This window comes from Tinamus guttatus, unplaced genomic scaffold, assembly GCF_059628265.1.
Source record: "Tinamus guttatus ecotype Peru unplaced genomic scaffold, ASM5962826v1 Tinamus_guttatus_pri_ptg000660l, whole genome shotgun sequence".
In the NCBI taxonomy this organism is placed as follows: Eukaryota; Metazoa; Chordata; class Aves; order Tinamiformes; family Tinamidae; genus Tinamus; species Tinamus guttatus.
In genome coordinates, this window is record NW_028289194.1 from 188,771 (window position 1) to 202,859 (window position 14,089).

General features: G+C 53.4%; 1 protein-coding gene across 1 annotated transcript; it reads right to left on the minus strand.

Moving 5' to 3' along the window:
• Positions 1-352: 352 nt before the first annotated feature.
• Positions 353-1,282, minus strand: LOC148591972 (olfactory receptor 14J1-like). Its single transcript, XM_088536373.1, has one exon. The coding sequence runs from the start codon at positions 1,280-1,282 to the stop codon at positions 353-355; it is 930 nt and encodes a 309-aa protein (XP_088392499.1).
• Between the last annotated feature and the right edge of the window lie 12,807 nt (positions 1,283-14,089).

Here is a 14,089-nt window from a genome sequence, read left to right on the forward strand (position 1 = left end):
AGAGGTCCCTTGGTGTCAGTGCTGGAAAAGATGCTGCAGAGGGAAACTCTCCTCCCTGCACTGGGCACATCCAAGGGAGCTCAAAGAAGTGGCTCAGAGAACCCCCCCTCTCTGCTAGTGAAGGGGGAAGCCTGGCTTCCTGCTTTATCATGGTCTGTGTTTAAGTGATAAATGAGAGATTCCTGTGCAGACATGACAAAAACTAGGAATCTTTATTTTAGTATTTATTAGTTTAAGATGGATGTAAAAGAGAGAATTTAAAAAGGAAAAAAGCGAGAAGTAAAAAAGAAAGAAATGGAGAAAATACAGCCTCAATGGCAGATATCCTGGTGAGTGAATGAAACATTTGTTATCATTCACCTTGTACCCACTGGATGAGTTTCTTCAGTGCCTCCTTGAGCTCCTTGTTCCTCATGCTGTAGATGAGGGGATTCAGGGCTGGAGGCACCACCGAGTACAGAATGGACACAACCATATCTAGAAGTGGGGAGGAGATGGAGGGGGGCTTCAGGTAGGCAAACAATGCAGTAATGACAAAAAAGGAGACCACAGCCAGGTGCGGGAGGCACATGGAAAAGGCTTTGTGCTGGCCCTGCTCTGAGGGGATCCTCAGCACAGCTCTGAAGATCTGCACGTAGGACACCACAATGAAACTGAAACACCCAAAGCCCAAAGAGAAAGTAACCCCAATGAGCCCAACTTCCCTGAGGTAGGATTGTGAGCAGGAGAGCTTGAGGATCTGGGGGATCTCACAGAAGAACTGCTCCACCACATTGCCTTGGCACAGTGGTATGGAAAATGTGTTCCCAGTGTGCAGGAGAGCATTGAGGAAACCAGTGGCCCAGGCAGCTGCTGCCATTTTGACACAAGCTCTGCTGTCCATGATGGTCCCGTATTGCAGGGGTCTGCAGATGGCAACGTAGCGGTCATAGGCCATGACTTTGAGGAGAGAAAACTCTCCTCCCAACAAGAAAATGAAGAAAAATACCCGGGCAGCACATTCCGAGTAGGAAATGTCCCTGGTGTTCCACAAAGAATTGGCCATGGCTTTGGGAACAGTTGTGGAGATGGAGCCCAGGTCGAGGAGGGAGAGGTTGACGAGGAAGAAGTACATGGGGGTGTGGAGGTGGTGGTCGCAGGCTACGGCTGTGATGATGAGGCCGTTGGCCAGGAGGGCAGCCAGGTAGATGGCCAGGAAGAGCGAGAAGTGCAAGAGCTGCAGCTCCCGCCTGTCTGCGAATGACAAGAGGAGGAACTCACTGAAGGAGCTGCTGTTGGACATTAGTTCCTTAGGGGCACAGGAGTCCTGTCCGAGGAAGGAAAGAAAGCCAAAAGTTAAGGAAGGCTTTTCTGAGCCAAACCATTTCAGTTTCTCAAGGAACTCCCCACATTTCTTCTCTCCCATATTTCAGCTCCCTTTCTGGTGCTCCACTTTGAACTGGCTGAGTGTGCCAAGTTCAGCAGGGACTCCTGCCCATAGCTCTGGAGGAGTTGTTTCTGCTTTGCTGCAGGTGGAAATAGATGCACTAGTCTTTGACTGGTGTTTGTGGAGATGCCTTGGAATGGCATATTGCATTGCTTGGAATGGACTTAGTCCAGAGACCAAGTGGGAATATTCTCCATTCACCAGCATAAGAGCTGAATACAGCCCTCACACCAGTTGTATCTGAAGGAGAAGAGCTCTGTGAGGGATTAACCCCCATCACTCTTGCTCTCCTCAACAGAGATATTTGTATCTGAGTCTGCCACACCAGATCTCACTCCAACAAGGGAGAACAACAGTCAAAAGGAAACAAGGATAGACCTTACCCTTTCTACATGTCAAGATGTCTAGAGATAGGCCTTGTCCTCGTGCCCCCTTTAACCCTGCACCCTGCACCCTTATTCCAGGCACTGCAGAGAGAAGGAGTAGCTTTGATGCACACAAGCTGCAGGAGACGATGTCCACCCCTTCTATGGCAGGGCTCTTCAACATTTAGAATTCAAATCTTCTCTGCAAAAGGATAATTGGAGGAGTCTGTTGATATATAAGTGTGTGTATAAATAATATATATGATGGTGCACACACAAACACACAAAGGTGCCTACTCACTGTGGGAACATTATGTGATAGAGCAGAAATCTTTGGCACTTCAATCGTTCACAATTCTTGTGAATTTCCAAAGGAAAAAAAAAAAGAAAAAAGAACCTTGTTAGGACTTTGTCATGGGACCTGCTTCATCACTGAGTCTTGCCCCTCACTGTCATGTACTTGCACCTCACTCAGATGAAGGACAACGACACTCACAAGTGAGCCCAGTTCTCCCTGCAGAAACCTCCCAGGAGCAGGAGACTGTCCAGGGGCACCCCCATGTCTGCAGGTGCTAAGGAGCAGCTCAGATAGACCCTGATGCAGCAGCCCAGGAGAAGCTGGTGCTCTCTATGCCCTAAGGGATGAGTGAGGGGACATTCAGAAGTCCCTGGCAGACTCTTTGGCTGCTCCTTGAATGTCTTAATGAGTCTCAGTCTCTAGTCCAAATATGATGGTTTTGTTTCCATTTTCCTCTTACCAAGTGGAAGGAAATTGTAAGCACCATCTCAATTCCTGCCCAGCCTTTCCTTTTGCAAAGTGTTCCCTGAAATGTGCTCACAACTAGACCTGTGAGCAGACCTGACCCCCGCAGCACCCTCCCAGCAGGAGAAGGAGCCTGTCCTGGTAGAGGATAATCCTCCCACCCAGAACTTCTCCCCTCAGTGCTGTGGGGAGCTCCCTGGGCAGGCTGAGCGCTGACCTTCACAGGCGACACAGTCACTGCTGCGGGAACACAGCACCTTTGGGTGCAGGGACCCTGCTCTGAAGTGCAGACCTCTCACCCTGTCTGCACAACCCGGCTTCACAGCACTGCTGTTTCTGTTGGGAAAGGCAGCAGGATGCCCTGCTCATAGGTGGTATGTTAGAGAATCCCTGCTCTGAAGCAGCTCCTCTTCCTTCACACTGCAAAAGCCAGGATAAAGAAGAGAAAAATGCTGCCAGCCATGGGGTGTGATGGGTTCTTATGTCCCCTTCCAGAAGCTTCGTAGCATTGTCCTGTAAGCACAAACTCACCATGTCAAGAGCTGTGGAGGTCTCCTCTGTGCTCCCGCTCCACACTGCTGTTCCCCTCTCGCTGCCTTCTCTCCTCCCCTGTCCGCAGCAGCAGGCAGTGCCTGCAGCCCTGCTGCTCTTGGCACAGGAGCTGCTCCTGCACTCGGCTGTCTCTGGGCAGTGCTGCCAGGCTGCCACGAGCTGCCTCCATCCCAGGAGCCTGGCCCCGCTCAGGAGCAGAGGAACAGCTGAACTCACCAATTTCTCTGTCCCTCGTGCTCCCTCCTCCTGGGGAATGTTCACTGGAATAGAGTGAAGTAATCACCTGTTGTCTCTTCCCATCGAGTGGAGAGCAACTCTTTCAAACCTTGCAAATTCTTTCATCAGAGGATCACAACCTATGACAGATGGAAATGTGCTCCTGTGGAACACCCAATTCTCATCTCTGACCTAGGCAGGACACCTAGTTAGGACATGAAGGGAGCTCCTTGACACATGGTTCAGGGATTGACTCAAATGTGTCAGTCTGGGCATCTCATGCTGGTCTAGAAGCCCCTGGCATGAAGTGGGATTCAGAAAAATCCTACAAGCTCCACAGGCAGCTCAAGTGATTCCCCTTTCAAACCTGAAGTGAGCACAACATAGAGGTCTGCAAGAGAGCTCCTTGTCTAAGCTGCAATTGCAATCACTGGAGATGGAGGATGGGAACCAGTTGCTCCCACACAAACACCTGGGGACAGCTGAGAAAACTGAGGAGGTCCAAGGCCTGTGCCAGGGCCCACTTGCTCTGATGTAGCTCCTTGGAGACCTGCATCATCCTAGAGCATCAGGGTGGGGGCCTCAGGAGAATTGCATTGCCCATCTGAAATGACCCCAGATGCCAAATACAATGGCAGCTCCAGGAACTATGAAGATGAGGCTTAGAAAGATATAGCACTAAGCAGCAGCTCTGGTAATTCAGTGTGGATACTTGATTTGATGGCATAGAAAAGTGCTGACAGGGCCTTGCCAGATGCTTGGGGTGTCCAGCACAACCACATGTCTCTAGCAAATGCAGCAGGGCACCTGCAGGAAAATCATGTCCCTTGGTAAGGGCTCCAGGGCATCCTGCATTTCCATGCTGTAGCCAAACAAAGACATTCCAGCACTGGCTGTAGGGAAAGTCCATCCCGTCTACATCCAGGGTGCTGCATAAATGGGAAGCACCCTCACCTCGCCGTGTCTCTGCTCCAGTCTCTGCCCTCTCAAACCCTTCTAGCTCTCCTCTCCTGCCAGATGTTATGAACAAGGCCTGGGCTAATGAGGGCCTCAGAGTGGATGGAGCACTGGCTACCAAGGCCTAGCGACTTCTTCAGCAGCACCTTCACTTTCCTAGAGATTGCTTCAAGAAGTCTGCCATCCTGCCCCATCCCTCAGGTTAGGCAGGTGTGACAGTCACAAACGGTCCATGTGCCCACCTACAGCACCTGCACACACACACACCCATGGTCCCTACGGCACTGGCACGGCCTTTGGGTGCCTGGCACTCCCTGGGTATCCCCCTTCCCCTGCCTGGTGGCCTGATGGAGCCAGTAAAGGTGCTACTGGTGCCGTCAACAGGCAGAGTGGGCAAAGGCACTTTTGGAGCTTCCTCACAACCTGCTGGTCTGTCCGTGGGCTTTGGAGTCTTCAGCCAGTGCCATTGTGGTGGCCTTTGCTCTGGAACAGAGCAGTGATGCACAGAACATGCCTCCAGCAGCAGCATCCCTGCACATCTGGGCATGCACTGATGCAAGAAGGAGAATGTGTCCTAAATATTCATGATTTAATTCTGCATTTCAAATACTATAATTCATATTCCTTTCATGTACCCTCATACCAGCTTATTATAAGATGAAATTGGAGAGGACAAATAGCAAGGGTCTTTCCTGCTCTCCCTCATTTTTTTTTTTCTTCTTTTTCATTTTATTTTTTCAGTAGGATTTGCAGGAGGACCTGGAGCTGAGCCCACAGCAGGGCACCAAGGCTGCAGGTTGTCACATATCCTTTGGATGGAGGCTCTTCCCATCTGCTGGCCTGATGGTCATCAGCCAGGTGGCCAAGCCGGTGATGAGAGCCTTAAACTGGGAGTGACTCAGGGGAGAAGACTCCAGCAAGGGTGAGGAAGTGATGGTCTGGGATGGCAGGGAAAGGTGCAAGTGATGTGGACAAAGGAACCCCTGGAGAGAGCAGTGGGATGCAGGGAGCTCTGCTTAGGGATGGACAGAGAGCCTGTCAGGATTGTAGGGATGAGGATTTGTGGGCAGAACAACAGAGCTGGCCTTGTGTAGATCTCTACTATGAATCTCTAGAAAGACATCATGATGGGATCCCCATGGTTTTCACCAAGACATTGTGATGGCATCTTTCTCCATGGTCTCCACCAAGGAATCATGATGGGACCTCCATAGTCCCCACAAAGGCATCATGATGGGGTCTGCCATGGTGTGCAGCAGGGCATGATGATAGGGTCCCCATGGAAACCACCAGGGCTTTGTGATGGCAGTGGTAGCCTGCCCATAAGGCCATTGTGAGCGGGTGGTCCCCATGGTGACCATGTTCTTGTTGGGGGCTAAGGCCCCAGGTTCCCCACTCTGAGGAGAGCAGCTCCAAGCAGCTCTGAAGGGTGGAGGACCTCAGGAAAGGCAGCCATTAAGTAAGCATCTGTCAAGAAGAAGAATGCTCCATACAAACAGTTGGTAAAATTAGGAAACATCGCTGGAGCCCAGCTAGCCTAAAGAGGGAACTGGCATGTGGCCTTCAAGTCAATAAGGCAGCATGTGGAAAGGGGAAGAAGGGAGAGGCTGCAAAGGAGGAAGTCAGAAATATTGTCCGGTAAAGTAAGGATGGTTTGGGAAAAGCCAAATCTCCCTGCTCCTGCTTCAGTGAGAGTAAAAGAATGAAGAAGGAAAATGTGGGCTCATGGCTGAATGGGACTGGCATTCTAGCAAGGGCAGCCCTGCTTGGCTTCAGTCAACCTTCACCAACAAGGTGAAGCCCAAGAAATGTCTGAAAGGGGCTACTGGAGAGCTCACTTCTCTCTCCCTGCCCTGGCAAGTGTGTGCCCTGGGCAGACCGTGGGGTTGCCTGGGGTTGGGGCTTGGTTTGAGGGTTTGGTGTTTGGCAAGACAGGATCAAAGGCCTGTGGAATGAAAGAGCACAAAGTCTGAGCACAGGCTGAGATGAGGGTGAGCCTCAGCTCCATGACAACTGCTGTGGGCTGCTCTTTGGGTAGAAGTGGGATGGAGGACAGTCTGTGGCAGAAGACAGTCTTCCTCCTGGAGGCACCGAAGCAGGCTTGCTCTTCTTCAATTCCTCAGCAGGGTTTCATGCACTGTGCTGCTTAAGATAGAAGTGATAGTCCAGAAAAGAGCAGAGGTGCCCTTACCAAAGAACATCCTAAGAACTTTGCCTAGGGCTCTGCTTCTTGCCTTACTTCATGGCCATGGTGAAAGTAGTGCACGAACATGGGGCTGCCAAATTAGAAGAATGAGAATGTATTTCATAATGTTAAAGACTGCCTGATGTTTTGGAAAAGGCAATCTTTGTTATTCCTTTAGGAATGTTCTCACTTATGACTATAATTTGCATTAAGGAATTGATTCCATTTGATCATGTAGAGAGGCTGGCACTGCTGGAGATGCCCTGGGCTCATTGTGTTCCCATGTATTGCTGAAAATTTTGGAGGCAGTTCCTGTGGGCCATTAGATTGTCATTAGGAAATACAGACTAAACTAAAAGTCTGTTAAGAGCACTTATTTCCCTCCATTCACTAGAAAGGGAAGTCCAGGCAACTGGATTTGACAGAGACATCTGCACGGATAGGGTCAGACATAGCGGGAGGCGGAATCTACCTCTTCATATACACGCTTTCACCAATCCCTCACATATCTCTGCAAGCCTGATTAAGCTGAACTTTTGGAAAGACAGCTTTGATTCAGATGAGCATGACTACCTATGAGAAATGGAAATGTGCTCTGTGGAACCTCTGATGCTCCTCTCTTCACAGAATCACAGAATGGTTAAGGTTGGAAGGGATCTCTAGAGATCATCAAGTTCAATCCCCCTGCTCCAGCAGGGACACCTAGAGCACATGGCACAGGGTGGCATCCAGGCAGGTTTTGAAGATCTCCACAGAAGGAGACTCCACAACCTCTCTTGGCAACCTGTTCCAGTGCTCTGTCACTCTCACAGTAGGTTCAGGGGATGAGTCACTCTGCCCGTCTCATGCTGGTCTAGAAGTCCCTGGCATGAAGTGGGATTCAGAAAAATCCTGCAAACTCCACAGGCAGGTCAAGTGATTCCCCTTTCAAAACTGAAGTGAGCACAACACAGAGGTCTGCAAGAGAGTTCCTTGTCTAAGCTGCAATTGCAGTCACTGGAGATGGAGGATGGGAGTCAGTTGATCACACACAAACACTCCCTGGTGACAGTCCAAGACTGAGGAGGTCCAAGGCATGTGCCAGTGCCCACCTGCTCTGATGCAGCTCCTGGGAGACCTGCATCATCCTAGAGGATCAGGGTGGGGGCCTCTGAGGAATTGCATTGCCCATCTGAAATGAGCCCATATGCTAAATTCAACGGGAGCCCCAGGAACAATGAAAAAAAGGCATAGAAAGTTGCTTGTATTAAGCAGCAGTTCTGGTAATTCAATGCAGATACTTGATTTGATGGCATAGAAAAATCCTGGCAGGGCCTTGTCAGATGCCTGGGGTGTCCAGCACAACCTCATGTCTCTAGCAGATACAGTAGGGCACCTGCAGGAAACCCCACTGCAGTGCTTGCTGGGCAAGTGCCCCAGAGCATCCTGCTTTTCTATCCTGTACCCAAAGAAAGACATTCCAGCACTGGCTGTAGGGAAAATTGTCCCACCTACATGCAGAACTGTCCCACGGACATGCAGAATGCTGCAAAAAGAGGAGGCACATCACTCCAAGCTCCGTGGTCTGGTCTCTGAGCTCTCAAACCCTTCTAGCTCCCCTCCCCTGAATTCCTGCTCACCCAGCTAGATTGTATCAACAGGGACTTCTTCAGTAGCACCTTCACTTCTCTAGAGATTGCTTCAAGAAATCTGCCATCCTGCCCTGTCCCTCAGGCTAGGCAGCTGTGATAGTCACAAGTACTCCATGTGCTCACCTACAGCACCTGCACACATACACCAACGGTCCCTACGACACTCGCATGGTTTTTGGGTGCCTGGCTCCCCTTGAGTATCTCCTTTCTTGTGCTTATTGGCCAGATAGGCCCAGCAAAGGTGCTACTGGTGCTGTCAACAGGCAGAGTGGGCAAAGGCACTTCAGGAGCTTCCTCGTAACCTGCTGATCTCTCCATGGGCTTTGGAGTCTTCAGCCAGTGTCCTTGGGGTGGCCTTTGCTGTGGCAAGGTGATGCACAGAACATGCCTCCAGCAGCAGCATCCCTGCACGTCTGGGCATGCACTCATGCAACAAGGGGAAACATGTCCTAAGGATTCATGGTTTAATTCTGCATTTCAGATATCATAATTCATATTGCTTTATTGTACACTCACACCAGCTTATTTCAAGCTGAAAATGGAGAGGACAATGAGCAAAGATTTTTTTTTTAACTTTACTTTTTCTTTTTTAACAGGATTTGGAGGAGGACCTGGAGCTGAGCCCACAGCAAGGTACCAAAGCTACCAGGTGCCACATTTCATTTGGAAGGAGACTCTTCCCATCTGCCAACATGAAGGTCATCAAATAGATGGCCAAGCTGGTGAGGAGAGCCTTAAATTGGGAGGGAGTCAGGGGAGAAGAAGACTCCAGCAAGAGAGAGAAGATGGTGGCCTGAAATGATAGGGAAAGGTGCAATTGAGAGAGCAGTGGGATGCAGGGAGCGAGGCTTAGGGATGGAAAGAGAGCCAGTCAGGATTGTTGGTATGAGGATTAGTGGGCAGAGCAACAGCTACGGCCTTGTGAAGCTCTCTGCTATAGATCTCAAAAAAAGCAATAATGATGAGGTCCCCATGGTCTTCACCAAGACATGGTGATGGTGTCTTTCTCCATGGTCTCCACCAAGGCATCATGATGGGATCTCCATAGTATCCACAAAGACATCGTGATAGGGGTCTCCACCAGGGCATTTGAATAACGTCCCCATGGAAACCACCAGGGCTTTGTGATGGCAGTGGCTTCATGTCCATAAGGCCGCTGTGAGGGGACGGGCCCCATGGTGACCATGCCCTTGCTGGGCTCCCCACTCTGAGGACAGCAGCTCCATCAGGAAGGAGCAGCTCCCCTCGGTGCCAGTGTCAGGTCCCCACGAGAGGATCCTGAACATGGACAAGGAGCGGCAGGCGAACGCCTGCTCCCAGCGCACAGACGGGCTCTCAGGCTTGCAGGAGAGCGGGAGCGAGGTGAGCAGTGGGGCTGAAGGGGGAGGCAGTGGTCATAAGCCATGACTGTGTGAAGAAAACATTCTCTTGAACTCAAGAAGACAGAGACCTGTGCAGCACGTCCCAGGTAGGAAATGGCCCTGGCATCTCTAATCGCTAGAGAGAGAGGGTAGGAGTCAGTAATAACACCTGGTAATGCCTGAGGGGCTGGGGTGGTCGAAGGCAAATGCAAGGGTCTGCAAGTTCTCTTGGAACCATCCTGAGAGACAGACATCCTTCCCAAGCACCAGCTGGTGGACATAGGGGCAAGGAGGGTGTCCTTGACCACCTGAAATGGAACCAGACATGTGCATTTAGGGCATGTGAGCTCAAATCAGAGCAAAGCAAAGTGACACACACACATCCCTGCACGGCAGGCACCCAAGTTCAGTCCAAGGTCTCTAGAGCTGTGCCAGGTGCCTGGTGTGCCCATTACAGCCAGCCATGGCTGGCAAATACAGCACAGCACCTCCAGGAAAGCCACAACCTCCTGGAATGGGTGCAGAGGGCAGGAACTCTGAGGCCTCTCAAGGTGGTCCAAGGCCTATGGACCAGCAACTGAGCACCAACACATGAAAGGAGGAATCAGTAATGGGAGACACATGACACTGGGGTCTCTTTTCATGAACCTATGTTCTTAAAGGCTGATGGGTCCCCTCCTCCTGAACCTTCTTACCTGTGGTGATCCTGACAGTGAACATGCTACTGATGTCCTCAGTGTGGCCACATGAAAGGCTGTCCTCCTCCAGAAGGAACAGGAATTTTCTCATGCACTGATACAAGAAGGAGAAACATGTCCGAAGGATTCAGGTTTTAATTTTGCATTTCAGGTGTCATAATTCATATTGCTTTCATGTACCCTCATACCAGCTTAAGACAAGCAAGAAATGGAGAGGATGAAGTGCAAAGAGTCTCTTTTCCTTTTTTTTTTCTTCTCTTTTTGTCTTTCTTTTTTTTTTTTTCAGCAGGAGCTGGAGGAGAACCTGCAGCTGAGCTTAGAGCAAGGCAGCAAAACTGCATGTTGTCACATTTCATCTGGAAGGAGACTGTTCCCTTCTGCTCACCTGATGGTCATCAAGTAGTTGGCCAAGCTGGTGAGGAGAGCCTTAAATTGAGAATGACTCAGAGAAGAAGAATACAGAAAGAGTGAGGGAGTGATGGGCTGGGATGGCGGGGAAAGGTGCAGGTGAGGTGGACAAAGGAAACCCTGGAGAGCACAGCAAGATGCAGAGAGCTCTGCCTAGGGACAGACAGAGAGTCAGTCAGGATTGTAGGGGTGGGGATTAATGGGCAGACCAACAGCGATGGCCTTGTGTGGATCTCTGCTATGGAGCGCCTGAAGAAGTGCAGCCTCTGCAAGGCCTGAGGACTGCAGAGCTGGAGGGAGAAACATTCATCCTGCTCCCCTCATAGCAGTTCCCAGGCAGGCTCAGAAGCTGGAATCAGGACTTGGAGGTAGCAACATGGTGATGGGCATCCCCATGGAGATGGTCAGGACATCGTGATGGAGTCCCTATGGTCTCCACCAAGCCATCATGATGGGGTCCCCTTGGTCTCCACCAGGACATCGTGACGAGGTCCTCATGGCACTCACCAGGGCTTTGTGATGGCAGTGGGATCGTGCTCACAAGGCCATTGTGAGGGAGCGGTCTCCATGGTGACCATGCCTTTATTGAGGGAAAAGACCCCAGGCTCCCCACTCTGAGGAGAGCAGCTCGATCAGGAGAGAGCAGCTCCCCTTGGTGCCAGTGTCAGGTCCCCACAAGAGGATCCTGAACATGGACGAGAAGCAGCAGGCGAACGCCTGCTCCCAGCCCGCAGACGGGCTCTCAGGCTTGCAGGAGAGCGGGAGCGAGGTGAGCAGTGGGGCCGAAGGGGGAGGCAGGCAGAGGGGATGGGACTGACACGGAGAGCACAAGGATGGTTTGGAAGGGGAGCTGGGGTGAGGTAGCCAGGCACGAGCTCTTCTGGGGAGAGCTCATTTATTCTCAGCCCTTAGTATTTTTTCTCGGACAAAAGATGCCAGCCGGGGTCCTCCCAGGGCCACCCAAACCCTGTGAGCTCTGTGCTGAGGCTCAGCGAGCAGCTCTAGACTGAGCTCAGCCAGGCTGTGTGCAGCCACGAGCCTCCCTTGGACACAGGGCTGAGGTTTCTTGTGCATCAGGGGCCACTTGCATCCATGCAGCCACCTCCATCACAGGCCTCCTTCTCCCCGCAGGTGGGCCAACAGCTCAGGGACCAGAGCCTGGAGGCAGCGGTGCCGAAGCAGGACTTGTTGCTAAGCACATCCTCAGAGTGCCAAGGGGGAGAGCTGCAGTTTCCTCAAGTGGAAGGGCCACCTGTCAAGGTGTGCCAGGAAGAAAGAGCCTCTTCTGCCCCGCAGGATGCCCAGCAGTGCGCACCGGCAGCCAAGGAGGGTTCCCGGGAGGCTGAACTCCCCAGCCTGCCCTTCGCAGAGGCACCACCCGGCTCTGCAGAAGACACGACTGCTGCCGGCTCACCCGGTGAAACGGCCTCACTGGAGGCCACGTGCTCATCCCTGCTTGAGCCTGCTGGCTTCGTGGACAGCATCTTTGCGGAGATTGCGGTGGAGCTGAGGGCAGAGGGCCAGAAGGCTGCCCCACCACGCCGAGCAGGGGCAGGACAGGGCCCAAAGCAGCAGCCTGTGGGCATCGTCTGCCACCTGGGAGCAGAGCCGCTGCGTGTGCACCCGGACAACACCGCGCGCTGCCTGTCCGTGCTCAGCATCCGCACGGAGCCGCTGGAGGAGCTCGAGAGCAGCTGCCTGGCGCGCTTGGCCCAGCTGCGAGAAGGCACCTTCCTGAGGAAGCAGCAGAGCCTGGAGGAGAGCGAGGACGAGGAAGAGGAGGGCGAGGGGACACGTTTCTCCCTGACAGCCTCGGGATCGCTCAATGTCCGACCCAAACAAGTGAGCACAAGGGAAGGCTGGGGCAGCCATAACCCCTCCGGTGCTGGGACAAGCTGCTGCGCTGCATTGCGACATCCCAGTTGTCCCTGTGCTCAGGAGGCCATTTAGGTGGGAAATGAAGCTCTGTTCACAAACCTCCCTCTCTCCTCTAGCTCCTCGCCAGAAACTCCTTCTATGACTTGTGGAACCCAAAGGTCACACAAGTGGAGCTCCTCAAAGACGCAAGATGCAAGTGGGAGGTGCTGGAGCGGCTCTATGTCCATGCCCCCAAGAAGGAGTGGCAGGTGAGAAGTGGGAAGAAGGACCTGGGAGCAGAGCAGGATGAGCACGCGGGCCAGACTGATGAGGAAGAGGAAGATGCTGAAGAGGTTTTGCAAGGCCAGGAGGTGGAGGGAAGCATCTCCTTGCCATGGGTCAGACCCAGCCTCCGCAGCCAGTTCACAGACAGGGAGATGACTGACCAGAAGGTGCCCCCTGTGAGTGACAGCCCCACTCCAGAGCAACCACTGCCTGAGGACACGGCACCAGCGGCTCCTCCCCTGGCTGCAGGCCCTGCTCCCCAGGTGAGCAAGCAGCGCCTCACCTGCACCCACCATCGCAGGGAGCTGCCCTGTGAGCTGGGTCTGGGGAGAGCAGAGGATTGCCCAGAGTTGCCCAATCCCTTGGGACCCCTCTGCCCATGGTGCCCCGCTGTCACCCCAGGCATTTGCCCTCTGCCATGTCTCCATGGGGAGATGCCGGCTCCTCTCTGTTTCCAAGTGCCAAAGACACAGCAATGAAGTCTGCTCCAGCCTGCGTTGCATTCAGCCCTGGGGCCTGGATGCTGAGCGAGGAGGGAAGGGGCAGCCCCAGCAGCAGCCCCCTCCACACCAGGGCACCAGCCCCCTTGTGCCACACACGCCCCTGGCTGCCTCCGTTCCCCTGCCCAGCCCTGCTGCTACGGCCCCACAACGAGCCTTGTCCCATTGCCATGCCAGCCACAGGTCCCTTTCCTTGGGACGTGCAGCCATGGGCAGCCTCCTCTGATCCAAACCCTTTGCCATTGTGCAGCCTGGGGCACTGGGACCCTCAGCAGGGCCAGCTGATGGCTGACGGGTGCGTGTTCTTGCTCTGCCCATGCAGGTGGCCTTGGAGCCCCAAGAGGAGGAGGAGAAGCCCTCCTCCTGCAGCCCCACACCCCACGTTGAGCCAGGTACATATCCGCGTGGAGAGCCCTGCTGGGGACAGTGGCCTGTCCTGGCACAGGGGGTGGCACCGAGGCCGGCAGCAGGAAGCGCTCGGGAGTTGCTGTGCCGAGGACAGAACCCCTTGGGAAGCCCTTGGCGGCAGGGACAGGCAGGTGCAGCCCTGCGCCCTGCAGCCCATTGCCCACAGCTCTGCTTCCCACCGCAGGCATCGCTGCCCTCCCGGACGTCGCGGCTCCCCGGCGATGGCGCTCGCGGCTCAGGACGGCACTTCGGGCTCTGCGCAGAGCGTTCTGCTGCCGCTGCATCGCGGGGCAGCGAGAGGAGCGGCGCAGCTGAAAGAGCCCGGCAGGATCCTGAGAGCGGGGCTGGTGCAGAGCGACAGACACTGTGTCCTGGGGGCTACAGAGAGGCTGCTGCCTCGTGCCCCAGAGCACCCATGTACCCACACGAGTGCTAGGTGGAAACAGCCATCGCCGGCTCCAAATAAAACTCTTGGAA

Excerpts from the sequence above, each read along its gene's own strand:
- LOC148591972 (XM_088536373.1), bottom strand. The coding sequence starts at position 1,282 with ATGTCCAACAGCAGCTCCTTCAGTGAGTTCCTCCTCTTGTCATTCGCA.